Raw genomic sequence first — 27041 nt, 5'->3', positions numbered from 1 at the left:
ACGTTAGCTGACGTTGTACATTTTGCTCATAGAACAAAAAGTATAAGATTTCCTAAGCCTTTGTTTACCACAGACCTTATTTTCGGTGTTTATCCAAAAGTACAACATGACTGCAACAACGTCACCAGGAAGGATCAGCCAATTAAGTTTAAAGTTTTGCTGTCCCACTCAGTTGACTACATTAAAATGGTGGAAGCCCTCAATGATGCTGCCCATGCTAATATCAAAGACAGTACAATATGAAGATAGGCTAAAACTGCTTCTCCAATAGAAATCCCAGATCATACTTGTAGTAGGCGGTGTCATGCCGACACTAAATAGCTAAGCTCATGCGTAGAAACACGTCATTGGGGTCTGACTGCCAAACTGCGCATGTGCAGGCGGTCAAATCAAAGCCACTCCTTCGTTATATAGTTGTATTTGATGGAAATGAAAACGTGTCAGTTCGTCACTTTGTATTTAATAGGGATCATGAGGTTGGAGTAATAACATGTTCAACTACTTAAGACATGCGCTGGAATCTAGGTTGTGCCTTTAGTTTTCGAGACAATTAACAAATAATAAAAAAAATCTCTCATTGACTTCTCAAACCTGTCTGTTTCGCGACCGTTCCCGAAAGTCTCGAGATGTTGCGCCTCTGGGTTTCGAAACGCTGCGCTAAAATGACCTTTTGGCTACCAGAGGCCTCTATCATTCTCTATGGGGGAGAAATGAACTCTTGCATCGCTGAGGTGCGACGGAAGTCCTTACTCCATAAGCAGCTGTCCTTGAATGCACTCGGGAAACATGTTACAGAACTAAAATTACATCCTTTAAATGCTCTTTTGGCATTATTGATCAAACCATTCATACCGGAGTAGTGATATAAACATTAATGGTGAGTTGTCAAGATTATAACGTGGTAGCATTAGCTAGCTAGCTTATTTGATAACAGTTTTGCTTGGGTTTGGAAACAGATTAGATAGCTAGCTAACAAGGCACAATCTAAGGTTGGAGCTTGATTCTCGACGAATAAAACTTGTAAATCAACTAGCTGAAAGCCTTCATAGTCTCTTCTTACCTCTGTCAGAGGCTGTAGGATATGAGGGCGGCAGGATAAGAGGGATATGTGTGCGTTGGTTTTCGCATCACTGATTATAATAGAGCTCGCCAGCTTGTAGTCTGAACAAAAATAAACGCAACATGCAACAATTTCAAAGATTTTACTGAGTTACAGTTCATATAAGGAAATCAGTCAATTGAAATGAATACATTAGACTGTAATCTAAGGATTTCACATGACTAGGAATACAGATATGCGTCTGTTGGTCACAGATACCTGTGACCAACAGGAAAAGGAAGTGGATCAGAAAACCAGTCAACCAGCCCCATCTCTGACCTTACCAAACAAAGAGGCAAGGGCAGGCTGTTGAAGTTGCAGATTGTGCCATGTAGTTGACTGAACCGTTTTTCCTTTCGTTGTTTTAGTAAGTTTTTCCCAAGCCCAGTGATGTCAGCCCCTAACTCGAACCAGAGAAAAGCATGCTGGGGCGCGAGGGACGAGCTGTGGAAGTGCCTTGATGATAACCAGGACAATGCCTCCTCCTGTGACAAGTTCCAGAAAGAGTTTGAGGCGAGCTGTCCTGCTCAGTGGGTGAGTCTCCCTGTCTGGTCTCAAGTCTAGCTTATAACCTATTTGTTATTCTATTGAAAATGACAGTCTATCATAGAGGTAGCCAGAGAGAGAGGCTAGATCTAGAATGTTTGTATATAAAGCCCTGCTTCTATTCGTGGTGGTCTAATTCCCTCATTTCTGGCTTTGATGTAGCTACAGTAGTAAACTCAGTGTGGTCAACAACCCTGGTCCTGCTCAAATACATCCTATCTCACATTGATCCTGACAGGTGAAACACTTCACCAAGAGGAGAGACTTTTTGAAGTACAAGGACAAGATGCAGACGGAGGGCTTTGAGCTTGCTGACGGGCCTAAAGAGTCACGGTCCTAGCCAGTAGCCACTGGTCAGAAGACTTGAGAGGAGGGCTTCCTAGGGCCTCCTGGTTGATGGACAGCAGTGGACTGTCACTGGTCACTAGAGCACAATCCTGCGATGCCTCTCAGTGACGACAGATGCTGGATTTCAGTGACCTAACACCTGGACACTGTGTAGATGTCAACTACGGGCCGCAGTCAGATTCTCAAGCTTCTCCGCGAGTGTGCACTCGTCTCGTTCACTCCTTGCCTCAGACGAGTGACCGTACCTACGTCACACATGGGACAGGTGTGTGGTGACGTAACCGCGGTGGAAAGTGCACCCCTCACGGTCACCGACATGGTTCTGCAGGCTTCCTCTGGATCCCTCTCTGCTCTCTCAATACAACGTCAAGTGGTTGTATGTGGTGTGACACAAATCAACTGCTCCGTGACTGGTAGTCTGACCACAATCGTTTCTTATTTATGCGTATTGTTAAAGATAGATTAAGATATTGTTCCTTATTTATGAATAGACAGTGACATGTTGTGTGCGTGTGATTTGTTGTGATTAATAAAGACGAGTCAATGGTTCAATATTATTTTATAACAATTGTGTTTCATTTCCATGAATCTAGGCCTATTCTGTGAGGTGAGTTGAATATGAGTGGAAACAACTACATTAAAGTTATTCAGGAATGTTACAGTTCATTGGATTGGTGTGACACTACAAGGCACATTTCTTTCTACATTACAAGTTGGCATGTATTTACAAAGGTTCTATGTCTGTCTTCTAAAACCACATCAAAAGTATGAAAACTTGTGCAACATCGAATCAATTATAAACAGAGGTGTGGGATTTAGATTGCTTAACGTGCATACATTCTGTATCGGCCTACATTCTCACGACGACAGTGAATAAAGTACAAAAAGGCACACGATGACATTTTCAATTGGTTCCAAAAAATATATAAAGCATTTCATACAAGTCACATGGTCTACGATAGAATGTACACTTTGCTCTGTCGTCATAGGGACAGGCGGCTCTCGTGATTTGGCTGTTGATTGGAGAGGCTCTCTACGCTGCAGTTTTCTCTCGGGTCTCTATTGTGTCTGTCCTGACACCCGATTCTCTATGGCTCTGGTCAATAGTAGTGCACTATATAGGGAATTTCAGCACACTGACAGTAGGGACCAAGTATGTAACACCATGAAGACTATACTACTGTAAATATAGAGTATAATTCTAATTAGCAAAGTGTCGTATGCATAGAAATACTGTTTATGTGGTTGTGTTACCGCAACCTATAGGAATATTATGTGTGACATACAGTATGCTGTGGCTCGTAGTCATAATGTGTAAACCCATCTGTGAATCAACGTTTTTTTGTTTGTTGTGGGCTATGGGATGGAGAGATTAGAAAGCAATATAAAAGTAACATTTACAGCAACATACAGTAATATGGAGTAAAAGGCAATATGATCTGTTGACTTGAGTCAGTTGACTTGAGTCACAGAGTCTATTCCATGCACCTCATATAGGCTACTTTGGCTGCGTTTAGACAGGCAGCCCAATTCCGATATGTTGTGCAATTATTGGCAAAATATCTTATCTGATTGGTCAAAATACCAATTAGTGGCAAAAAAAAAAAAAGTCCGAATTGGGCCGCATATGAAAATGCAGCCTCTGCGTCTCCTCCTTTGTGGTGCTTCTTTCCTTCCACTCAGTCTTCCCCAACCTGTCCGATTCTCAGACGTTACCAGCCAGGTTGAAGGAATAAGCCTCAGTCCCTTTCAATTTGGCATTTACAGTAAAAGAGACGGCGAGTGGGTCTGTTTTGAGACGTCTTCTGCATTCTTCTTTCTGCCCCCCCTCTTCTCTCTCTGTGACTGTCTGCACTCTCTCTCGCTCCCCCGCGTGGTTATAAGCTGCCAGTGACGTTCCTGGCGATGGCCCAGTCTGGGAACTCAGTCAGGTTGAAGAGGGGCACGCCCCAGGTCATTATGGCCAGCATCACCACTAGAACACCAATCAGATTCACCCCAAATCCTGCCTTCACCTGAGACAGACAACAACACAGGGTAAGACATATGTACTTGTTCTCTCTCATATTATTGAAGAGCTCCAGTATGTACCTAAGCCTAGATGTTCTATTGAGGGCCCTGTATTTGTACAATCATTTGACATAGCAAGTTCTCTTATTTCTCATGTTTTTAAAAACATTTTTTTATTTTTTTTATTAGTTATACTAGTTTGATATTGACTATGGCACTGTTGAGTAGAACTTGCAAGTTAAGAATTTCAATGTACTTGAGCGTGTGACAATACAACTTAACTTTATTTATCATTTATCCAGAAATGAGGATTACATCAACAATGAAAGCAATATTGTCTGGAGATGGTGCTGGACCATCTAACATCATAAGGAAAGGGGGTCAGTTTGATGAAAAGCTTTAAATAGACGGTTCAAACCCCAGGCATGTCAAATGATTGCGCAAAACTCTGGGCTCTAGTTATAGTGATAGATTGCTGCTCATTAAAAGGTATTACGACTATTAAATAAATCTCTTGTAATCTTGTATAATACGACTGTTACATAAAAATGTCAGAATTGCAACAACAGCCTTTGATTCTGCTTGGCACTGTGCTGTCCCGTCCCAGTGGGGTTTGTGCTTATGTGTTTGTGTCTCACCATGTCGCTGATCTGCACATGTCCGTAACTGAACACTATGGCGTTGGGGGGGTTCCCGACGGGCAGCATGACTCCAAATGACACACACATGGTGGCGGGGATGAGTGTGTGGAGGGGGTTGATCTGCAGGGTCTCCGACTGAGAGAGGGAGACAGAGGTCAGAGGTCGCATAACTGCGTGTCACGCAAAGGAACAGGGTGTGTTCCACAATATTGACAGTGGCACCGAGAGAGGAGGGTGAGCAGATGGCTGTGTTGATGTTGTGAGAAGAGTGTAGAAGTGTATAGGCTATTCGAGGACACTTGAGAATCGAGCTGAGAAATTGAAGGATGGGGCTTAGGGGTTCTTCTTCACGGGCTCTCAGGGTTAGAGGGGATAGTCAGGGAAGAGAGAATAGACTACGACTGTGGTTCTCTCTAGAGCCGAGTGCATAAACACAGTGTGCTTCTTACCAGAGACGATGGAGAGGATAGGTAGAGAAGACCGACAGAGAATGACAGTTATTCTTACCAGAGCAGAGAGGATAGGTAGGAACACGGTGAGAGTGGCGGGGTTGCTGGCGAACTCTGTAACCGCGGAGACGAGCAGGCAGGCCAGCAGCGTGACCATCCACGGGGGGAGACCACTCATCGGCTCCAGCTGTCTGCCGATCCACACACTCAGCCCTGACACCTGAACACACACACAAACACATGACCAGACACACACACCACACGATCAGACACACACCCCGCTGAGTTGTCATTGATGTATGTAATATAGATTGTGATGCAACCTCATAGCACATACAGTAACAGATATACTGTAACCCACATTGGCAGGCATCAAGTTCAGAATGACACAATTTCATGTGTACAACAGCTAAAGACCTGCGTCACTATACTGAGAGCTTTGTTGTTTACAAAAGGACGTATTTGGGTGTTTATGGAGCCTTTGTTCATGTTTTTCCAGGGCCCCCATAATACACAATGAGGATGAGGAAGTGATTTGCTGTTTGGGGTAAGTTTCTCAAAAACGTGAAATAGCAAACAAAAGAATGTGTCTGGAACATGCCGTTTACACAGAGATTTGGTTGTAAAAAAATGAATCTTCTCCTTTTAAACTTTTTTAAATCGAGACCCAAATGAGACATTGACCGTCCTCCCGTGACCCAAATCGTCCTCTATTGACCCAAATTAGGCAGAAAGTGTGTGATTATAGATGTATTCTCATAACTCGCGACCCACCTCTCACATGCCCAGGGCCCACTTTGGGTTCCGAACTATAGTTATAGAAACCGTGGTATAGTATGTTACCTTGCAGCATGAATTAGCTGTTTGAGAAGGTTTTAATCCTAAGCAATCTGCCCTGTGGTGAGTAGCCTACATGTTGTTTGTACAGTAGTACAGTATACTATATAACCTGGTACCTTGCAGCCAGCAGCCAAGGCGTAGCCCCCTCCCACAAGGATGACGATCTCCCAGGGCATGAGATTCTGGAAGTCCTTCCAGGTGATCATGGGGGCCATGGGGTCTGGGTCTCTTTCTGCGGAGCCGTCCCTTGCGGGGGTTCTGGGGGCCCGAGAGAAGGGGCGACGGGCCGGGATGAGGAAGAGCAGGAAGCCCAGTAGCACAGAGACAGTGGCGTCGGTCCTGTAGCCTTTCCTGCGGGAACAAAACAACATTTAACAGTCATTCAACATTTTTTTAATCGAACCTTCATTATTCAACGGTAGTCTCAATGAGATAGGCTGCATTTGAAATGGCACCCTATTCCGTGACTAGTGCGCCATTTTTCCCCCCCTTTGATAGTGCACTACAAAACGGTGGCTACGTACTTCTCGAACAGCGACGTCCACCCGGGTACGAAGCCTGGTTCTCTGGTGAACCACAGCAGAGTCATCAGGACGAAGAACACTCCTGTCACCACCTCTGGGTAGCTACAGCCCAGAGGAAACAACGCACAGGTCAGTTTTGTTGTTTTCCTTCAGCTTTTGTACCGTCAATTAGTCCTCAAACATGGTTATACAACTAGTCTCTTGTCCCAGCTGTAACTGGAAAACGAGTCTAAAAGAAATCACCTGATGGGCCCAAGCTTTATGTACTCGTCGTGGATCTTCCTCTCTGACAGCATCTCTCTCCTTGTCTTACGTTTTTTACTCAACGAGCATGTCTCCCTGAAACTGGACACACAACAACACACGGTAAGGATAATATCACAGAGATACCTGCACAATGTGTGTGTGTGTGCGTGTTCCTGTGTACGTGTCATCCTCCATTTCACATGCATGCGTGCAAGGTACTTACTTGCAGCCGAGGAAGAGGAAGTGCAGCCAGACCCAGGTCAGCAGCAGCATGATGATCGCGATGGGGAAACTGAAGATGAACCAGGTCCCAAAGTTGATCACCTTTGCGTCCGGGTAGCGACTGCAAGAGGGAGAGAGAAAGAATGGTTAGTGATGGGAGGAGATACAGAGAGAATGGTTAACATTAAACCAAATGTACCATACAATCTGTAAGGGTATTGTCCTCATAGTAAACTCAGCATAAGAAGATACGTCCCCTTTTCAGGACCCTGTCTTTCAAAGATAATTCGTAAACAATACAAATAACTTCACAGATCTTCATTGTAAAGGGTTTAAACCTTGTTTCACATGCTTGTTCAATGAACCATAAACAATTAATGAACATGCACCTGTGGAACGGTCGTTAAGACACTAACAGCTTACGGACGGTAGGCAATTAAGGTCACAGTTATGAAAACTTAGGACACTTAAGAGGCCTTTCCACTGACTCTGAAAAACACCAAAAGAAAGATGCCCAGGGTCCCTGCTCATCTGCGTGAACGTGCCTTAGGCATGCTGCAAGGAGGCATGAGGACTGCAGATGTGGCCAGGACAATAAATTGCAATGTTCGTACTGTGAGACGCCTAAGACAGCGCTACAGGAAGACAGGATGGACAGCTGATCGTCCTCGCAGTGGCAGACCACGTGTAACAACACCTGCACAGGATCGGTATATCCAAACATCACACCTGCTGGACAGGTACAGGATGGCAACAACAACTGCCCGAGTTACACCAGGAACGCACAATCCCTCTATCAGTGCTCAGACTGTCCGCAATAGGCTGAGAGAGGCTGGACTGAGGGCTTGTAGGCCTGTTGTAAGGTAGGTCCTCACCAGATATAAACAACGTTGCCTATGGGCACAAACCCACCGTTGCTGGACCAGACAGGCCTGGCAAAAAGTGCTCTTCACTGACGAGTCGCGGTTTTGTCTCACCAGGGGTGATGGTTGGATTCGCGTTTATCGACGAAGGAATAAGCGTTACACCGAGGCCTGTACTCTGGAGCGTGATCGATTTGGAGGTGGAGGGTCCGTCATGGTCTGGAACGGTGTGTCACAGCATCATCGGACTGAGCTTGTTGTCATTACAGGCAATCTCAACGCTGTGCGTTACAGGGAAGACATCCTTCTCCCTCATGTGGTACCCTTCCTGCAGGCTCATCCTGACATGACCCTCCAGCATGACAATGCTACCAGACATACTGCTTGTTCTGTGCGTGATTTCCTGCAAGACAGGAATGTCAGTGTTCTGCCATGGCCAGCGAAGAGCCCGGATCTCAATCCCTTTGAGCACACCTGGGACCTGTTGGATCGGAGGGTGAGGGCTAGGGCCATTCCCCCCAGAAATGTCCGGGAACTTGCAGGTGCCTTGGTGGAAGAGTGGGGTAACATCTCACAGCAAGAACTGGCAAATCTGGTACAGTCTAAGAGGAGGAGATGCACTGCAGTACTTAATGCAGCTGTTGGCCACACCAGATACTGACTGTTACTTTTGTTTTTGCCCCCCCCCCCCCCCCCCCCCCTCCCCCTTTGTTCAGGGACACATTATTCAATTTCTGTTAGTCACATGTCTGTGGAAATTGTTCAGTTTTTGTCTCAGATATTGAATCGTGTTATGTTCATACAAATATTTACGCACGTTAAGTTTGCTGAAAATAAACGCAGTTGACAGTGAGAGGACGTTTCCTTTTTTTGCTGAGTTTATAACACCAGCAATCACCAAGAGGCTCAGAATCTGACCTTTTGGTGTCATGTCTATGGTGTTGGACAACAAGTTGCAGGGTAATCTCCCGTGGACAGACTAAATGGATGCGACGACTAAAGAGCAACAGTTGTTCCGGTGCTTTGGTTTTCCGGCACTGGTTATTTAGACGCATCAGGGTTGGGTGAAGGTTGTGCTTAAAGTGGGGGCTTGGATTTCAAGCAGAACATTTTGGGAAGTGGAGGGGCTCTGGCTCGTTAGTATCTTATCTCATACATCTCCCCCAGAACCCAATGGAGCATCTGATGGAATTACGAGAGATAGTAGTTCTTTCTGGGTTAAGACCCACTAGGGATACCCTCAGTATCACAAGTCATTACAGACTCAGGGAGGGTCCACTACTACAACCTTAGAACCAGCAGAAACTAACCATTAACCCCTTTTCTTTTGATCATGATCAGAACATGACGTCTGTAAGACCTCTGCAGGTCATTGACCACACAATGAATAAGTTCAGGTCTATTTTCTGCCTCTGTGGCCTATGTGGAAGGATATCTAGTAGTTGTCAATACTGGGCAGTGATATGGTAATATCTCTGTTTTGCTGAAAGACAAGCTGACTCGCTGCTTCTTCTTCGTATACTTGCTCTGCTGTTCGATATCTGCCCGGTAAAAGGCTGAACACATGGATATTCTGACAATTCCAACAGATACAACTGTTAAAACAATCAATGAATAGAAGCATTGCTGTCCCATCCACGCAGTCAGCAATATGAAGGGTCTATGCAAAAACACCCCCTACCCCTCCTCACCCTACTGTCTGCAGTCAAGGGTTATTGAGGGCTTTCATTCCCTTTTTCCATGTGGAAGTACGGGCCAAGGTCCTGCTTGCGCATACCCTGAATCAGATGAACTCGTAGATATCAATGTTATGTCTCCGTGTGCAGACATAAAAAATGGTATCCATGAGTTCATCAGACTCTGGGGAAGTGGATAAAGGGCTTCATTGCCAAAATCCAGAAGTATCCCTTTAATGACTGATGTTGAGGGAATCTTTTGGAATTTGCTATTAGATGCAAGGCAGATTATATTGAGTATCATTCATTATTTGTATTACCACCTCCAACTGTCAATATAATACAATAATATATGCCATTTAGCAGACTGCTTTGACAAAACCTGCATACCAGTGTTTAGAGGATGGGTCTGGTCTGGTGTTGTTACTCACTGTTGGAACTCTCTGTTCCCGCAGTAGCAGGATAAAAAAATGCCTACAGGGTTTGGTTTAAGGTTCTGGTTTCACTAGTGTGGACCTGTTATAGCTACTCAGACAATACATCCTCTTTTGGGGAGCACCAGCAAACCCCCTGACTCACAGAGCTGTCCTTCACCAACCCGAGCCGCAGTTTGACAGAGCTACACGCGAAGGAGTTACGTACTACTGATACATATTGTAGTTGCACTGTGGGGGAGGAAAGGTGGGGGATAAAAAGGGAGAGAAGGACGTCTGATATAGACACAGTCAGATGTACCTTTGTCCAACAAACTTCAAGATGAAAAGAGGCCATTTTCCCTGGCTTAGCCTAGCTGATTTATTAAAGTGCCCAGGAAATCCGCTTTGTGGGATTGTTGAGAGGGTTTACACCAATCCATCTATCCCAGGCCTCTTTGTCCCTTTGTTTCCTCTGGACCTCGGTCACGGAGTTAAACATGACATATCGTATCATTCAATGTTCCCTCTAAACTGCGCGCGTGCGAGCCCTTCCTCCACGACTGCCCGCGCAGAATAAATGCCATGCCGCGCAGAGACTCAACACATTGAAATAAACTGATTTCGCCCCATTAGTTTGCACTATATAGATCAACGTGTTTTTTCTGTGATCGAATCAACATTACAAGCAGACCTTTTTCAATGCAACAAACCAAAACATATCTGTCTTTGCAAGATTGAGTCTGTGATTTTGTTGTAGGCAGAGCCAGAGCGCAACAAAGTAGAATTCCACTGGCGGGGGTTGCCCACCAGGTGGTCTTTGAATCACTCGCGCTTTTCAGATCAGAGCCCGCGCGTGTGCACATTTGTTAATATTCTTAGCGAGTTATTAGCCCAGTTATAGATAAGTAAAGGTTAGCAATGGGAAGTTACTGCTTCCTACATGAGCACAAAACGTGTAGGCTACATTTCAAGCTGTCTTTAAAAAGCCAGTCAGGTAAAAAGCTTATGTCTTAATTAAAGGAGCAGTGTTGTATTATTTTGAGGTAGGTTTGAATATGCAAATAAGACAATAGCAGAGGTAACCTACATCGTCTCATTCTCTGCATGGTAAAAATAATTCATGTTATTTTGTAAAGTGGTTTCTTGTGTCATACAACACAATACAATGCAATTTACAGGCACCTATTTGGCCCATGGTGTTACAGACCACATAAAAAATCATGAATTAATGTCAAGCCCTTCATAATGTCAAAACGTTTTTAAAAGTGTCATGCAATGTATGCCTGCATTGAACACCACATATAGGCTACTGTAGGCTATATCATAGAAATCCAAAGCTATTTTCATGTGAACATGTTACGGGATTTGTTGGTAGGCCTACATTATGCTCAAGTGGCCACAATAGCCTATTGGCTACTGTCTAAAACCGTAAGGGTACTGCCTCAGTATTCATTGTAAACACGCGCCGAGAGTTGCACAAAATTCGCACTATGTTCAAGATTCCACTCACAAGGCCTCAAATTTGCTCAGTGCCAACCAAAATTTGAGGGATAATTGGTATCATTCATCTGATCAACTATCTTTATCTATCCATTTAAGTTTCACTGAGACAGAAATGACAGATTGTTATTTGGCGGATATTGACAGGGCATGGGGGTATTAGTCAGGTTTCGTATCTAGTAGTGAGAAATGTGTGGTATTGTATTTTGTTGATATTAATAGACCATGTGTAACCAGTGTGAAATGGCACACTAGTAGTGTTTCAATCGGTGACGTAATTTGCTCGGAGACTTTGAAAGTTGTTTCCCTTGCTCTGCGAGGGCTGTGGCTTTTGTGGAGCGATAGATAGCGATGCTTCGTGGGTGCCTGTTGTTGATGTGTTCAGAGGGTCCCTAGTTCGAACCCAGGTTGGCAATACGGTTACACAAAAGATATTTGGCTGATAGTGTATTGAAAGGCTATGGGGTATTTACCAGGTATTGTACCTATTGCATTGGGGGGTAGTGTATGGTATTGTACCTATTGAACTGCATTCAATGCAGTGTATGGTAATGTAGCTTACTTGTTGAACTGTTCGGCGAAGATAAGGTTGGTGGAGGTCCCGGTGATGGTGATGAGGCCTCCGATGGTGGCTGCGTACGTGATGCTGAGAGACAGACATTTACAGATCATATGATCTCTCTTGGTGGGGTAGCGAGAGTCTTTGCTCTCCTTCTCCTTCTTGGGCTCTGGGATGCTGATCGCTGTCTGGAACAGAGAGAGGAACAAGCATAGTGAGTCACTGTTTTGTGGGGGGAAAAATATAACATACATGTTTTGTACACAATGAAGAAAATAAATGATGGGTCGACATCTAAATATAGCTCCCAGCGTTGGTCAAAGCTCAGAACGCTTATTGTCTTGATTTGACGGAGTTTTAATTGAGCCTGCTTCTTTGCGAATGAGTGAAATCATGAACAGTGGTTTGTTAGTTATGGTCGCATGCGTCCTCTGGATTTGCCGCCTGGATTTGCCTTTTTTTAGCAGCACATTGACCACTCCCTCAAAACGACTAACTCCGCCCTCTCGCGGCACAGACCGAGGGCCTGAGACGTGAAACGAACTGCCGCAGCTCGGAGTCGGCTCACGAGAGAAGTAGGCAAAACTGTAGACGCTGCTGACAGTGTGTTTGTCTAAAGGCAGTTTTAAAATGGTCCTGCGACTCCTGCCGTGTCTACAGACATCCCCAAAGAAACAAAAAAACGACTTTCTGAGAATAAGTGCACAACTGGTAGTCGCTTATAGATATGTATAGCTATGTAGATCAGTGGATGCTGCTGAGGGGAGGACGGCTCATAATAATGGCTGGCATCAAACACATTGTCATTGCTATCAGGGATCCTTGGTACGTCCATACGCCTAAACCTAACCCCCAAACCTAACCTTAACCAAAACCCTTACCTAACCTTAACCGTAACCATTTTAAATGTCAACTTCAATGGGGTAGGGACGTCCCAAAGATACTAAGTTCTCATAAAAACGTTTCCAAATAACAATAAATAAGCTTCAACTATTAAAAAGGGCCCTGTGTGTAGTGAGTGTCTACTGACCGATGGCAGGTGTCCGTTGGTCTGCTTTAGGGACAACTGGCCCAGACTGGCTTTACTGGCCTTTCTACCAGTCCCGTTAGTCTCCACAGTCGGCAACTGAGAGAACAAAACACACAATGGAGAATTAACGTAGAAGTAAAAAGACAGATATTCTTACACAGATTTACAAAGGTTTATAAGGTCTCACCTCAGTCAGAGTGCAGAGCTCCTGCTTCATACAGCTGTGGATAAAACACGACATGTTCATAATTATAACACTGGAGTTGTTTTCATGATGTGGACTGCAAGACTGTATTTATTGTATGTGATTCTTCAGTGATTGTCTCAAAAGCTCCTCAGGTCTTACCTGTCTCTGCGATACAGACGCTCGAGTTGGTTCTGTTCCAGATTCTCTTCCCTGTCTGCAACGGAGCAAAACAAAACCATTTAACGATTACAGTCATGTACAATTTACCATGTCACTGAGATGTTTTTCTGCAGGCAGTGAGGGGGCAGCCATACCGCTGAGGCAGTCGTCCTCGGTGGCCTCGACGGTTTCGGAGTCTCCCTGGGTGTCGGCCACGCCGGTGCTGATGAGCTGCTGCAGGACGGCCTCAGCGATGGGCATCACCATGGCAGTAGTGGAGGTGTTACTGAGCCACATGGACAGGAAGACCGTACAGCACATGAAACCCAGCACCAACCTGAGAATACACACAGGAGAGAGAAGTTGAGGGTGTGTGTGTGTGTGTGTGTGTGTGTGTGTGTGTGTGTGTGTGTGTGTGTGTGTGTGTGTGTGTGTGTGTGTGTGTGTGTGTGTGTGTGTGTGTGTGTGTGTGTGTGTGTGTGTGTGTGTGCACTTGATTTATATATGCTTGTGTGTGCGCGCGTTTGTGGTAGCTGCGTACTTACATGCCAGGCTTGGCTCCAGCAATCATGACCATGCGTAAAGCGATGCGTTTGTGGAGGTTCCATTTCTCTATGGAGGCCGCCAGACAGATCACCCCCATCAGCAGCAGAGTGGTGTCCTTACAGTACTCTGCAGCTACCTGTACCAGAGACAACCACACAGTATTTATAGCACTCTATACACACAAATACACTCGATCCTTACATGTGACAAGGACGCGCACACACCTGGAATTAGTCAAAATGCTCAACATTTTTTGACATATTTTTTTGCTTTGACCTCTTCTGTGTTCATGCTTGTCGAAAAGCATGACTTGATGTATTTGTACTCCATGATGGGCTCAGATGGATCAGTTGGATCAACATGTCTGAGCGTTGCTCCTTTCCAAACACTTGCGATTGGAGGCATACAAACTAAAAATGGGACCTAAAAATCGATGCCTGGCATGTGAGAGGGCAGGGGGAAGGTTTTACGCCGTAACACCTTCCTGTTTGTGCCAGGTTAAAACTGAGGTAAAGCGATCCCATTGGTGAGGTGTGAGAGAGCAGCACTAAGTACAGTACACAAGTTTAGTCATCAGAGCAAAGAGTTGCATTAAAAACATGGATATTTACCAAACACGATTTTAAGGGCTTATAATAACACTAAAAGCCTGGTTTGGCAGGTTTTGTCCATGCGATCAGATCACATGCGCACATGGTTCTTTTTTTATGTAACACTGATATAGCAAGGAGAGGGAACCATTAATGGTGGTCATTGGGACCACTTGGGGCTGGTTTAATGACAGACCACTTCCTGTCCAGCAGGAAATGAGTACGTGAGGCCATCATCTCAGTGCTAAGTGCTTCACTCGAGACGACCAGAGAGGATCTGCCTACCATGCTTCCTGTATTGTATTAGACGTTATCAAACAGATACCTCGTGATAACTGATGATCTAATGATGTCAGGTTATCAGAACGAGTGAGTCACTCACATGTTAACATGGGTCTGTGACATCATTACCGTCTCTTCACATAAGAGAGGAGGATGGTGAACGGTCAGACGAAGGGTAACTTGTAGGACTTAATGAAGCCTTTATAAAGTGCTGTACAAGGTCATCGTCTGTGGTTGTTAGTTCACACCTGAGGCTACATTTGTTAGCGAGTGTAAACCAGGTGTCAACAACAATGCTGAGTTTTTTTGTTTGTTTCCTCTTAATGGGATTGGGTCAACCTACTTCCCTTTCAGTCATCACAGAGGCATTACAAAGCAGGTTCTTCCCAGAAAGCATCCATCCATACGCTTTACATGCATCTGCTCCACATATGTAACAGTGTTGACAGTGTTATTTAGAGCGACCGAAAGGGGCGTACATGTTAGTATGTAGTATACCTACTTAGAGGCCTAGTATAGTATACCTACTTAGAGGCCCCAAGTATCCAGGGCAGCTTACTGTACATACACTAGGAGTATGGTAAATACTGTAAATGCTTAGAGATCCGATTTTACACACTAAGAGAAGTGTTAATTTGGCCGTAGTGGGAGTCAGGTGCTCAGATTACTGTATTTACAGTTGAACAAGAATTATGTGAAAGGAATATTTTGGGTTTGAATGTGCGTTTGTTTGTTTGTTCACTGAACAGAAATATAAACGCAAGATGTAAAGTGTTGGTCCCGTGTTTCATGACCTGAAATAAAATATTCCAGAATTTTTTTTTTTTTTAATTTGTTTACATCCCTGTTAGTGAGCATTTCTCCTTTGACAAAATAATCCATCCACCTGACAAGTGTTGCATATTAAGAAGCTGATTAAACAGCATGATCATTACACAGATGCACCTTGTGCTGGGGACAATAAAAGGCCACTCTAAAATGTGCAGTTTTGTCACACAAAACAATGCTACTGATGTCTCAAGTTTTGAGGGAGCATGCAATTGGCACGCTGACTGCAGGAATGTCTACCAGAGCTGTTGCCAGAGAATTAAATGTTAATTTCTCTACCATAAACCGAGAGAATTTGTCAGTACGTCCAAGCGGCCTCACCAACGCAGACCATGTGTATGACGACGTGTGGGTGAGCGGTTTGCTGATGTCAATGTTGTGAACAGAGTGCCCCATGGTGGCGGCGGGGTTATGGTATGGGCAGGCATAAGCTACGGAGAAACAAACACAATTGCATTTTATCTATGGCAATTTGAATGCACAAAGATACTCTGACGAGATCCTTAGGCCCGTGTTCATGCCATTCATTTACCGCCATCACCTCATGTTTCAGCATGATAATGCACGGCCCCATGTTGCAAGGATCTGTGCGCAATTCCCGGAAGCTGAAAATGTCCCAGTTCTTCCATGTCCTGCACTCACCAGACATGTCACCCATTGAGTGTGTTTGGGATGCTCTGAATCGATGTGTACAACAGTGTGTTCCAGTTCCCGACAATATACAGCAACTTCACACAGCCATTGAAGAGGAGTGGGACAGCGTTCCACAGGCCACAATCAACAGCGTGATCAATTCTATGCAAAGGAGATGTCACGCTGCATGAGGCAAATAGTGGTCACACCAGATACTGACTGGTTTTCTGATCCACGGCCATAATTCTTTTTAAAAGGTATCTGTGACCAAGTCATGTAAAATCCATAGATTAGGGCCTAATTAATATATTTTGATTGACTGACTTCCTTATATGAACTGTAACTCAGTAAAATATTTTAAATTGTTGCATGTTGTGTTTCTACTTTTGTCCTGTGTGTGTGTGTGTGTGTGTGTGCGTGCGTGCGTGCGTGCGCGCGCTCCTGGTCCTCAGTGCCCTTAGCAGAGAGTGGGAGAAAGAGAGAGGAGAGTGAGTGATAGTTTACTGACCTCGCTGGACTTGAGCACTCCGAACAGTGGGTATAGGAAGGCCGGTACGAGGGCAGCAGCTCCAAGGGGTACAGCTTCTGATACCCAGTACACTGCTGTCACTATCAACACGTACGCACAACAGGCCTCCTACAGGGGACAGAGACACAAGGGGGTGAGACATAGGGAAGAGACAAGAGATTGGGCATTTATGCAACAATGCAGCTTGCCAAGGTCCAAACCTTCTACATTTATGCCGGTATCGTATTCGAACGTTGCTTATCATGAAAGCACGATCAATTATTGAGTATATGTCAATGTTAAACTTTGTGAAATTCTGGTGAAACAAACTCATTGCTAGGCACCCCGTTTTGTCAGGGTTCATTTGTCTGAGTTTATTCCACTAGGGTTTATTGGAGTGCAATAATACTGTTCCCTGAAAGAGATTGATTTTTAATTTTTATTTTATTTATTAGGATCCCAATTAGCCGACACCAATGGGGACAGCTAGTCTTACTGGGGTACGACATATAACGAAAAATACCTTTCAGACAAAAGACTTTACAATTGAAATACATTTAAAAACATTAACATGTGGCGTGTGTGTGTGTGTGCGCATCTATCAGTTACAAAGTTACCGTGAGACCAAACCCACTGTGTTCGTTAGTCACATTTCAACACCATTTATTTGCCATGGAAACAATGGAGAATGTGCTCAGTTTGTGAAAGAGCCAATCCAAATTCCAATCTAATAGTTTAATCAAAATGGGATTTGTTAAGTCATTCATTTAAACGTACCTGTTTAACTTTTTTGTTTTCTTGGAAACTTGAGGCAGCTTTTCATCAAAATAGATGAATAACTGAATAGTTTTTTTTAGAGAACGACCTTGTCAAGTTTTTCAGACACTGAGCTCGTCAAAACAAATCAATGAATATCTTGGATCTTCTCCTTCAGTGAGCTGCGCATATCTATCTCACCACATTGAATGATCCTTTGTTGCCACAGGCCTAGGCAGAGGGGTAACGTACAGTACTCCCACGGGACCACCAGTGGTGGTCACGTTAAACAGTAAACGAGCGGTAGCTTATCCTGCGTAAGTGAGAAAGCCTTAGAACTCTCCCTTCACATAAATCATGTCCTACACGTGATGCGTGTCAGGCACTTGTCTGACCAGTGTATCGTGTAACTCCTGGTGGAGTACAGGTTGTCTGGAGAGAGAGGTGAGGGGTCTGGCAATACATCAGCTATACACACACACACATACATGCACACCGTCAGACTGTCCAGCAATGCACACACACACACACACTGGTAGTGTAACCGCCCATTGAAAACAATGTTGAATATTGTTGTGTATCACACAGAGACTATTTTGCCTCTCCATGGTGCCTTTGAGGTGGAAGCCACCAACCCTGGCCACGAGCACCTGCCTGGGCACGTTCTCCACATGTGCCCCACTCAACATGCCCAGTCCTGACCACATCACCACAGGTGGGAACACAACACCTCCTTTCTGTGATCTAGATAAATATACAGGCTGTTACACAGTAATAATCTACTTTGGCCATTGGGAAAGCGTGCCCAGGTTTTGCCCCAGGAAACTGACGTGATCTGACTATCTCCCAGTAGTTAGTGTTTGTCAGATATGGGATGTGAAGTCAGATCTCTGTCATTCAGGAGACCGGGGACAGAGACAATCAGAGATCCTAAGAGATTATTGATCAGAGGTTGTCACACAGTAGAGGACTGTCATGGAATGAATGGACTTTCAATGAAGCAATAAACTCACTCAGAATCTCATCCTTTTTTTCAGTTTCATCGTAGAACTGGGTTATTGAGGCAATCATGGGTTATTTCTTACTTACTGACAGGTTTCATTCAGTTAGGTAGTAGGGAAATACGTTTCTAAATGGTAAATTGCTCAATTTGTTTCTCCGATCTACCATGTGTATGGATGGACTGTATGATATTTCACTGCAATGAGCAAGCGCTTGTCAAGAGGTCAAAGGTGACTCAGCAGACAGTTTCTATCCACATCTGGAGGTAGCATGGTCATGTGAGTTCTTAGAGTGAGAATTTGGAGGAAAGGTCACTTCACCTTTCAGACCATTACTCAACATGACCCTTAATAAGTGTGTGATGTGATCAATGAAAGAAACTGGCTTTCGGGCATTCATGTTATCTCTCCATAAAGGCCAAATGCTTTTATAAAGATAATTAGTCTGGATAACCGTTCATCAGTGTTGACGATGCGATTCTCAGATGATTACTTTAAGAATGGATTCACTCAATAGTTCCAATTCCTCTTATCTTCCTCTAGAGAAACAATGATGATTAAATGGAAACACTGGTTTGCATTTCCTCGTGTGAGCTCTACTGATCATCTCTGAACACAGTTAGGTCAGTTAATCTGCTCATTGGACAGACATTATGGCTCCTGACTCAAACCCCAAGGAGCTGAGTTCATCCTGCTATCAGAGATACGGAGGATCCCTAAAGCGTCTCAGACTAGGAGTGCTGATCTAGGGTCAGTTTAGCGATTTAGATCATAATGAATAAGAACCCTGAAGATTAGGCTTTTAGTTCAGTGGGCTAACACAGTCCCGGAGTAAGAAACGTGGGTTTGAACCCAGAGAGGCACATTAGTACAATTCTCTCAGGCTGACACAGGAGAACAGAGCATGGTGGGTTCTGTAGCTGCAGCTGGCCACATGCTCCATTGTTCTATCCCTCTCTGAACTTGAGAAATTCTGTAATTGGTGAGAGAGGGCATTCTGGAACCGCAGGTGGTTCTACGCAAACAGAACGACCAGATCCTTCCCCACATAGCTGAGCTGAGTTATATAACCTAATAGCTTGGCACAGATTCCCTTTCTCCCTGTCGCCTGTGGTGCCAACCGCTGTACAACAATGCACCCTACTGTGAAGTGTAAACACGCGGAATGGTGCACTTTACGCACAGACGCCAAGTGCATAACAAAATGCGTAAAACAAGTTTCCATTAGCAAAGCATTATTGGAATATGATGTAAATCGAAATATTTGTACTGTGGTTATGTATTATGGCTAAATATAACCATAAAGACACTGACAGCTGTTCTCATCCCCAATTTGATTCTGCTTCATATACTTTAGGCTAACTCGGAAGAACAATGCAGACAGCCTACCCATGCGCAATATTAGTCATGCTAGTGACATGGTATGATGAATTCGGGTACTCACGCTGGTGGGGTGGATGAGGGGCAGCGGCAGCAGCGACAGCGGGATCAGCACCACCAGGATCAGCTTGCGTGCTCTCCATAGCTTCTTGATAAGGTCCATCCTTGCGGCGGCCTCCAGCCTCATCGGGGATTGCTCGCCTGGGTTCGGTCTCAGCGCAGAGAAGCTGGCTTGTTGGTCCCTTTTAACTGGTTATTTGGCGTGACATGAAGTCTTAATGAAAGTAAAATAAAAAAATCCCTTTAAATGTCTCCTTCTGGAGTGAAAACTGGAGTTTCTATTTGCAGGTTCTGCTTGTTTAGTTCTGGTGGCTGTGCACTGCAGTCTACAGCGCACAGTCCTCCGTCTGAAATAACTGCTCTTCGGGACAATCTCACCGCCGTACTTGACCTGCAGGCAACCCCCACCTCTGAGTTCAGCAAGGAGGTCTAAAAGTGAAACAAATCGTTTCCTGACTTCTTTTTCAATGCTGCCTACTTATTCTTATCTGAATACCAGATAAGGTATCTTCTTCAGGGTTCCCTTGCAAAGGAAACCTTGGTCCCAATGGGAAATAAAGGTTAAATAAAATGTGGTAAAATGCTGATGTTTGAGATAGACCAGGCGGCACAACTGTATATAGGCTACCGGGAGTGCAATAAATGTCTATATAAAGAGGTTCTCAGCACCATGACTTTTCATAACTTGTCACATTTATGACCCTCAAGTATGCTAATTTCCTCAACCTCGTCCTTCACTCCGCCTCACTGGTCTCTAAACCAATCAGCTTTTAGTAATGACTTGCCATGAGTTTGCTGCGTGGTGTGCAGAAGAGAGGCAGGCCTTGCGTCGTTTTCGTGTATTACGGTCATGTACCATTGGTAATCCAGATCCCAATAACTGATCTTATGATATAACATTTGCTACCTGCACTATTTACATTGACCTCTTTTAGTATTTATTTATCTTAATTATTTTGCACTGGCTCTATGCATGCTCACTAGACTCTACCCACATGCTCACTAGACTCTACCCACATGCTCACTAGACTCTACCCACACGCTCACTAGACTCTACCCACACGCTCACTAGACTCTACCCACACGCTCACTAGGCTCTACCCACACGCTCACTAGACTCTACCCACACGCTCACTAGACTCTACCCACACGCTCACTAGGCTCTACCCACACGCTCACTAGGCTCTACCCACACGCTCACTAGGCTCTACCCACACGCCCACTAGACTCTACCCACACGCTCACTAGACTCTACCCACACGCTCGCGAGACTCTACCCACACGCTCACTAGACTCTACCCACACGCTCACTAGACTCTACCCACACGCCCACTAGACTCTACCCACACGCCCACTAGACTCTACCCACACGCTCACTAGACTCTACCCACACGCTCACTAGACTCTACCCACACACTCACTAGACTCTAACTACACGCTCACTAGACTCTACCCACACACTCACACATACTACACTGGCACTTCAGCACGCACGCACGCACACACACACACACACACACACACACACACACACACACACACACACACACACACACACACACACACACACACATGCATATTGACGCCACAAACACTAACACATTAACACACTTTCACATACACTGCTGCTCCTCCGTTTATTATATGTCCTGATTGCCTAGTTTTACCCCTACCTTGTACATTCTGTATTCAATTTGATTTGACTTGTAAAGAAACGTTTTGAGCGCTATATAAATTAAAGTGCTGGTATGAACATATTATTTCATTTAACAGCTCATTGTTCCATATGCACCAATTTTGGTCCATACCAGTTTTGATCCATACATAGTGTGTCTCTGGTCCCTAGACGCCATGGACTGATACCCCACCAGTCAGAGTGAAGCGCAGTCCGAGCCTGCCCCCAGGTGGAATTTGTCTGTACAGTAAGTGCTAAATCGAAGTTCCCACAGTTGAGTGGAGGGCTGTGGAACTGAGGAGCTACACCATCTTTACACGCCCATCTCCCCTTCTCTATTCATACACAGCTCTCCTCTGTTCTGTGAACGTGTCAATGGTCAGCTAGCTGTCACATTTCTCATCGTTACGCAGCTGAATAGCCTGGCTGTTTAAAAAGTTCTAAAATAGCTAAATATAAGCTATGTCATGGTCATTTATGGGTTTAACGTGAAAGCTACACAAATAAGTACATTTCAAACTTTGCTGAGCGGCTAACCAATGTCACATGACAGACTTCTAACTCATAATCAGCATAATCCGAGCAAACAACAAACAGTTTCAGTCAGTTCCTCCAGCTTTCCTAGTGAATAGCGTTCCCGATTATACAAACCCATTTTATAATATGCTTTAATTCGCTCCAATTTATCATTGAAATACCAGACACTTAACCGTCACGAAACACCTTTGCGTGACAGAGAGAGGTTTACCGATGACTTGCATCTGAAAGCCTTTTGCTTTGGCTGTATATAGAGTACCTGTTTATTGCATGCCAATAAAGTAAAAATGAGAGAGAGAGAGAGAGAGCGGACGGCGATGGTTACAGCACAGTGGCCTCGTTGATCTACACAGATAGTCAAACAAAGGTAATGTACAGAGCAGCCTTATCACAGCCTCATCACAGCCCCATCACAGCCTTATCACAGACTTATCACAGCCCCATCACAGCCTCACCACAGCCTCATCACAGACTTATCACAGCCTCATCACAGCCCCATCACAGTCTCACCACAGCCTTATCACAGCCTCATCACAGCCTCACCACAGCCTCATCACGGCCTTATCACAGACTTATCACAGCCTCATCACAGGCTTATCACAGCTTTATCACAGCCCTATGCCATTCTTACACAACAGGAAGTGATACTACAGCTGTCTACATTGATATCTATGAGTCAGGCCAAGTGGACATCAGCCTGTATAGATCCACTGGCCCTTGATCTGTCTTGTCTGATATAATGTGTGTGTGTGTGTGTGTATGTGTGTCTAATGTGTGTGTGTGTGTGTGTCAATGTGTGTACAGTCATGTGTGTGTGTGTGTGTGTGTGTGTGTGTGTGTGTGTGTGTGTGTGTGTGTGTGTGTGTGTGTGTGTGTGTGTGTGTGCGTGTGTGTGTGTGTGTGTGTGTGTGTGTGTGTGCGTGCGCAGAGAGGATACTAGGCCAGGTGTTGTATAACCCAATCAATGTTGCCTAATTCTTCCTAACCCTCTTTACATCTTAACAGGGATCAACTTAGTCAATGGTGCTCAAAGCCCAAACACAAATTTCCCAGTCACTGCTGAACAAAGTGTATATGTGTGTGTGTGCGTGTGTTTTATTTTCTTGTTGTTGTGGTGCGGATCAGGAGATCATTGCCTTCTAGTATGGACAAGTAACACTAGAAACAGGCGGGTTGGATTGACTGGTTTGGGGCCGATCATCAGATTAGGTCCGGGACTGGTTGGTTCTGTGTCAGGGTAAAACCCAGGGGCAAGAGTCAGGTTAAACGACTCATTAGTACCATAGAGCTCCCAGCTCACTGAAACTGTGTCAAAGGTGGGTGTGTGGTTAGTCTGGTACAGAGCCATACATATGGTCCGGTAGTGAGGTACAGATGTCGGATCTTAATTTGACCTATATTGTCTCAACAAAAGAATCCTGCAGCAACAGGATTTGAACGTTTAGCCCACATTGTTGCTTGATCGGTGGTCGGGCTATTAGCTGGCCAAAAGTAAGCTACATGAAAAGTGCAATAATGTTAAAATAACCGTGTGTTAGTTTTGGTTTTCAGTGAATTTATGTAAAACACGAAGCATTTCCTGCGGTGCAGAGAAAGTCTCATCCACGAAAGAGGGATTCATTTAAGATCCCACATCTGTAAATTGTGCTGTGTCAGCTATTCTGGTTCATCAGCTATGTGCGTGAGAGGCTATAGATGCCTAGCACACTTGGAGACTCAGTGACTGAAGATAAGAGTACTCCAGTGAACTGTCTGAGCACACTGTAGAATTAGTAACCAGATAGAATTACTTCTAATTCTATAGTTGTCTCAACCAATTCATCAAAATACTCTCTAGTGCTACACTGCCCAGTAGGCCTATGTATCACAGTATTCTCTAGTATCCAGTCAAGCAGAGTACTCTGCAGTACATTGATCCATATAGCCACCAAGCTTCTCAGTGCAGAGATACCATAAGCCAGTACTATAGGTGGAGTATCCCACCATGGGAAAGCACAATACTAACACTTGTGTTAGTGGGCCATCGGTGGTCACTCTTCCATTCAAATCAGGTCCTAACGCTCCACTACAGTGCTCTGGAAATACTGTAGGTGTCAGGGTACCATCTGTAATATGTGTGTGTGTGTGTGTGTGTGTGTGTGTGTGTGTGTGTGTGTGTGTGTGTGTGTGTGTGTGTGTGTGTGTGTGTGTGTGTGTGTGTGTGTGTGTGTGTGTGTGTGTGTGTGTGTGTGTGTGTGTGTGTACAGTCGTGTGTGTGTACAGTCGTGTGTGCACGCATGAGAGAGAGGAACAGAGACAGAATGAGCGAATGAAGGAACGACAAAACGAGAGAGCGAGAGAGAAAGAGAACGGAGAGGGATGCAGAGAGGGAACAGCAGTACAGTGATGGTCAGATCAGGACAGCCCTCCAGAGAGACCCTGCCAGACCCTGCTCTTCATCAGCCAAGCTCAGCTCCATCTCTGATCTATGCCCTGGGTGCTAGAGATTACTACACTCATGTGTACACACACACACACACACACACACACACACACACACACACACACACACACACACACACACACACACACACACACACACACACACACACACACACACTTGTTTTACTATCCTTGTAGGGACCCAAAAATTATTCCAATTCAAAATCCTATTTTCCCTAACCTTAACCTAGCCCTACCTTAACCCAAAACCCATAACCCTAACCCTGAAACAAAATTTAACCCTAATCCTAAAACTAATCCTAACCCTAACCTTAACTCCTAACACTAAACCTAACCCCTACAGTAAGCCTAAAATAGCCTCTCTCCTTGTGGGGACTGGCAAGTTGTCCTTGTTTTACTATGCTTGTGAGGACTTCTGGTCACCACAAGGATAGTTAAACCAAACCAAACCCCCCCACCCCCCCCTTTTACACAAGTTCACATGAAGGGATGGGACAGGGCCAATGGGGGCAGAACCACAGCACGGCAGGAATGAGCCTGAGAATCAAATCCACTACTATATCTACTATAGCCTTTCAGCCCCAGGAGGCCTTAAATCCTTCTCCCTAAAGCTGCTGCCTGCTGCCTCCCTGTCACAGCCCTGTAGAGCCTTTCACATGGCCCCGCTAGCTTAGTTAGGTTACTGTAACTGTGGTTATGTACCGTAGTAAAACATCTCTATGGTTATTATTGCTCTCCGAGAAACGACTGTAACAGCCGCCATGTTGATAAGATCTGGTAAAATGTGATGTTGTGGTAGTCTATGAACAGTCTATATGTGCATCTCTCTCTCTCTCTCTCTCTCTCTCTCTCTCTCTCTCTGTGCATCTCTCTCTCTCTCTCTTTCTCTCTCTCTGTGTGTGCATTTCTCTCTCTCTGTGTATCTCTCGCTCTCTGTGTATCTCTCTCTCTCTGTGTATCTCTCTCTCTATGTGTATCTCTCTCCTTCTGTTCACAATGCATTTACGGTGTGGCTGTGAATTCCCTTGACCTGTAGGTGTAAAGCTCATCTGCCCTGAGTGACCTGCTCCTCAGTTATCTCCTGCAGAGCACATCCTGTTAGTGGCTTTAGCTTCGTGCTGTAGTGCTCTCTTCTGTTCTGCTCTCATCTGTGCTCTCATGTACTCTGGTACCCTTTTGCACTGAAGTGTGACGCCTATCCCCCAGAGACACAGAGGGCTGTGCAGAACGATGCGTTCGCCTCTGTGTTGCTGTGTGACATCGCCTTGCATCTTATCACCTTCTCCTCTCTGTCTCCGGGAAGACGTTTCATCTCGAGATTACGACGAAGACGCCCGCTTCGTGTTTGTTGTTGTTGTTGTTGTTGTTGTGTTATGTTTTCAACTTTATTTTAATCCAACGTGAAGCAGAACATTATGATTCGAGCTCGGAGTTTTTGGGGGCCGTTTCAGATGGCTTCGGTGTATGTTTATCTACAGTCATGATAGTTTCAGTGACCCCCAACCGGACCCCTGCACCTTTGTTAAAGTTGTGATCCGTGACGCCAATAAGACCACTGCACGGTTCACTACAGACACGGTAGTTTCATTGAGCCCAACAAAACCATTGAGTTTAACATACACATTTGATTGGTGATATTTGTGAATGTTTTTCACCGTGGTTTGTTAAAAGTGCCAGTTGAATCAGGTCAGAGATTGCGGCCTGGACAAGACAGGAAGCCATGACTGTTGAATAATAGAGGCTGTCATCTAAAAATAGAGTTTTCGTGCCAATCCAGCGCTGTTAGTGACCAGAGAGTACTGCAGGAGAGATGGGCCACTCACAGCTTTTTTTTATATTTATATTTAACCTTTATTTAACGAGGCAAGTCAGTTAAGAACAAATTCTTATTTACAATGACGGCCTACCAAAAGGCAAAAGGCTTCCTGCGGGGACAGGGGCCTGGGATAAAAAATTAAAAATAAATCAAATATAAAAACAGGACAAAACACACATCACAACAAGAGGGACAACACTACACTACATAAAGAGAGACCTAAGACAACAACATAACCAGGCAGCAACACATGACAACACAGCATGGTAGCAACACAACATAACAACAACATGGTAGCAACACAACATGACAACAACATGGTAGCAACACAACATGGTAGCAGCACAAAACATGGTACCAACATTATTGGGCGCAGACAACAGCACAAAGGACAAGAAGGTAGAGACAACAATACATCATGCAAAGCAGCCACAACTGTCAGTAAGAAAGTCCTTGAAAGAAGAGATTCATCCTAACCCATCTCCCTAGGATTTGTTATAGATGAGAATTGTGACTTTGCATCTTAACAGTGTGTTCTTACTTGAAACAGCACAGTATCATTTTCATATCATTATCGATGTAATGAGCATACTGCAGCGCTCAGTGTCCTGTTCGATGCTTTGTCCCAGAGGTGATGCTGGCCGATGCTGTTGGCTGCTCATGCAGTTTTTT

At 44.7% G+C, this 27041-nt stretch overlaps 2 protein-coding genes across 2 annotated transcripts; one reads left to right on the top strand and one right to left on the bottom strand.

The window, feature by feature from the left end:
• The first annotated feature begins 710 nt into the window (after window positions 1–710).
• LOC129865364 (cytochrome c oxidase assembly factor 6 homolog) lies at window positions 711–2550 on the top strand. Its single transcript, XM_055938102.1, has 3 exons — window positions 711–877; window positions 1468–1633; window positions 1884–2550. The coding sequence occupies exons 2-3, from the start codon at window positions 1490–1492 to the stop codon at window positions 1983–1985; spliced, it is 246 nt and encodes an 81-aa protein (XP_055794077.1). The 5' UTR covers window positions 711–877; window positions 1468–1489; the 3' UTR covers window positions 1986–2550.
• LOC129865363 (solute carrier family 13 member 4-like) lies at window positions 2536–20615 on the bottom strand. Its single transcript, XM_055938101.1, has 15 exons — window positions 19904–20615; window positions 16703–16831; window positions 13861–13997; window positions 13471–13652; window positions 13316–13370; window positions 13157–13190; window positions 12970–13065; window positions 11943–12127; window positions 6927–7046; window positions 6701–6802; window positions 6458–6559; window positions 6050–6284; window positions 5152–5313; window positions 4642–4779; window positions 2536–4008 (listed from the first exon to the last, which is right to left on the bottom strand). Exons 1-15 carry the CDS (start codon window positions 20024–20026, stop codon window positions 3871–3873), a joined length of 1938 nt encoding a protein of 645 aa, XP_055794076.1. The 5' UTR covers window positions 20027–20615; the 3' UTR covers window positions 2536–3870.
• Between the last annotated feature and the right edge of the window lie 6426 nt (window positions 20616–27041).

This window comes from Salvelinus fontinalis, chromosome 11, assembly GCF_029448725.1.
Source record: "Salvelinus fontinalis isolate EN_2023a chromosome 11, ASM2944872v1, whole genome shotgun sequence".
NCBI classification, from domain to species: domain Eukaryota; kingdom Metazoa; phylum Chordata; class Actinopteri; order Salmoniformes; family Salmonidae; genus Salvelinus; species Salvelinus fontinalis.
The sequence above is the reverse complement of the archived record's forward strand: the minus strand, read 5'-3'. Positions and strand labels throughout refer to the sequence as shown.

Bases quoted from the DNA above. Each gene is read 5' to 3' on its own strand.
- LOC129865364 (XM_055938102.1), top strand. From the start codon at position 1,490: ATGTCAGCCCCTAACTCGAACCAGAGAAAAGCATGCTGGGGCGCGAGG. The intron at 1,634-1,883 runs GTGAGTCTCCCT...TGATCCTGACAG, and splicing joins CGAGCTGTCCTGCTCAGTGG to GTGAAACACTTCACCAAGAG.
- LOC129865363 (XM_055938101.1), bottom strand. From the start codon at position 20,026: ATGAGGCTGGAGGCCGCCGCAAGGATGGACCTTATCAAGAAGCTATGG. The intron at 12,128-12,969 runs GTCAGTAGACAC...TCTCTGTTCCAG, and splicing joins CCAACGGACACCTGCCATCG to ACAGCGATCAGCATCCCAGA. The intron at 4,780-5,151 runs GTAAGAATAACT...TCCCTCTCTCAG, and splicing joins TACCTATCCTCTCTGCTCTG to TCGGAGACCCTGCAGATCAA.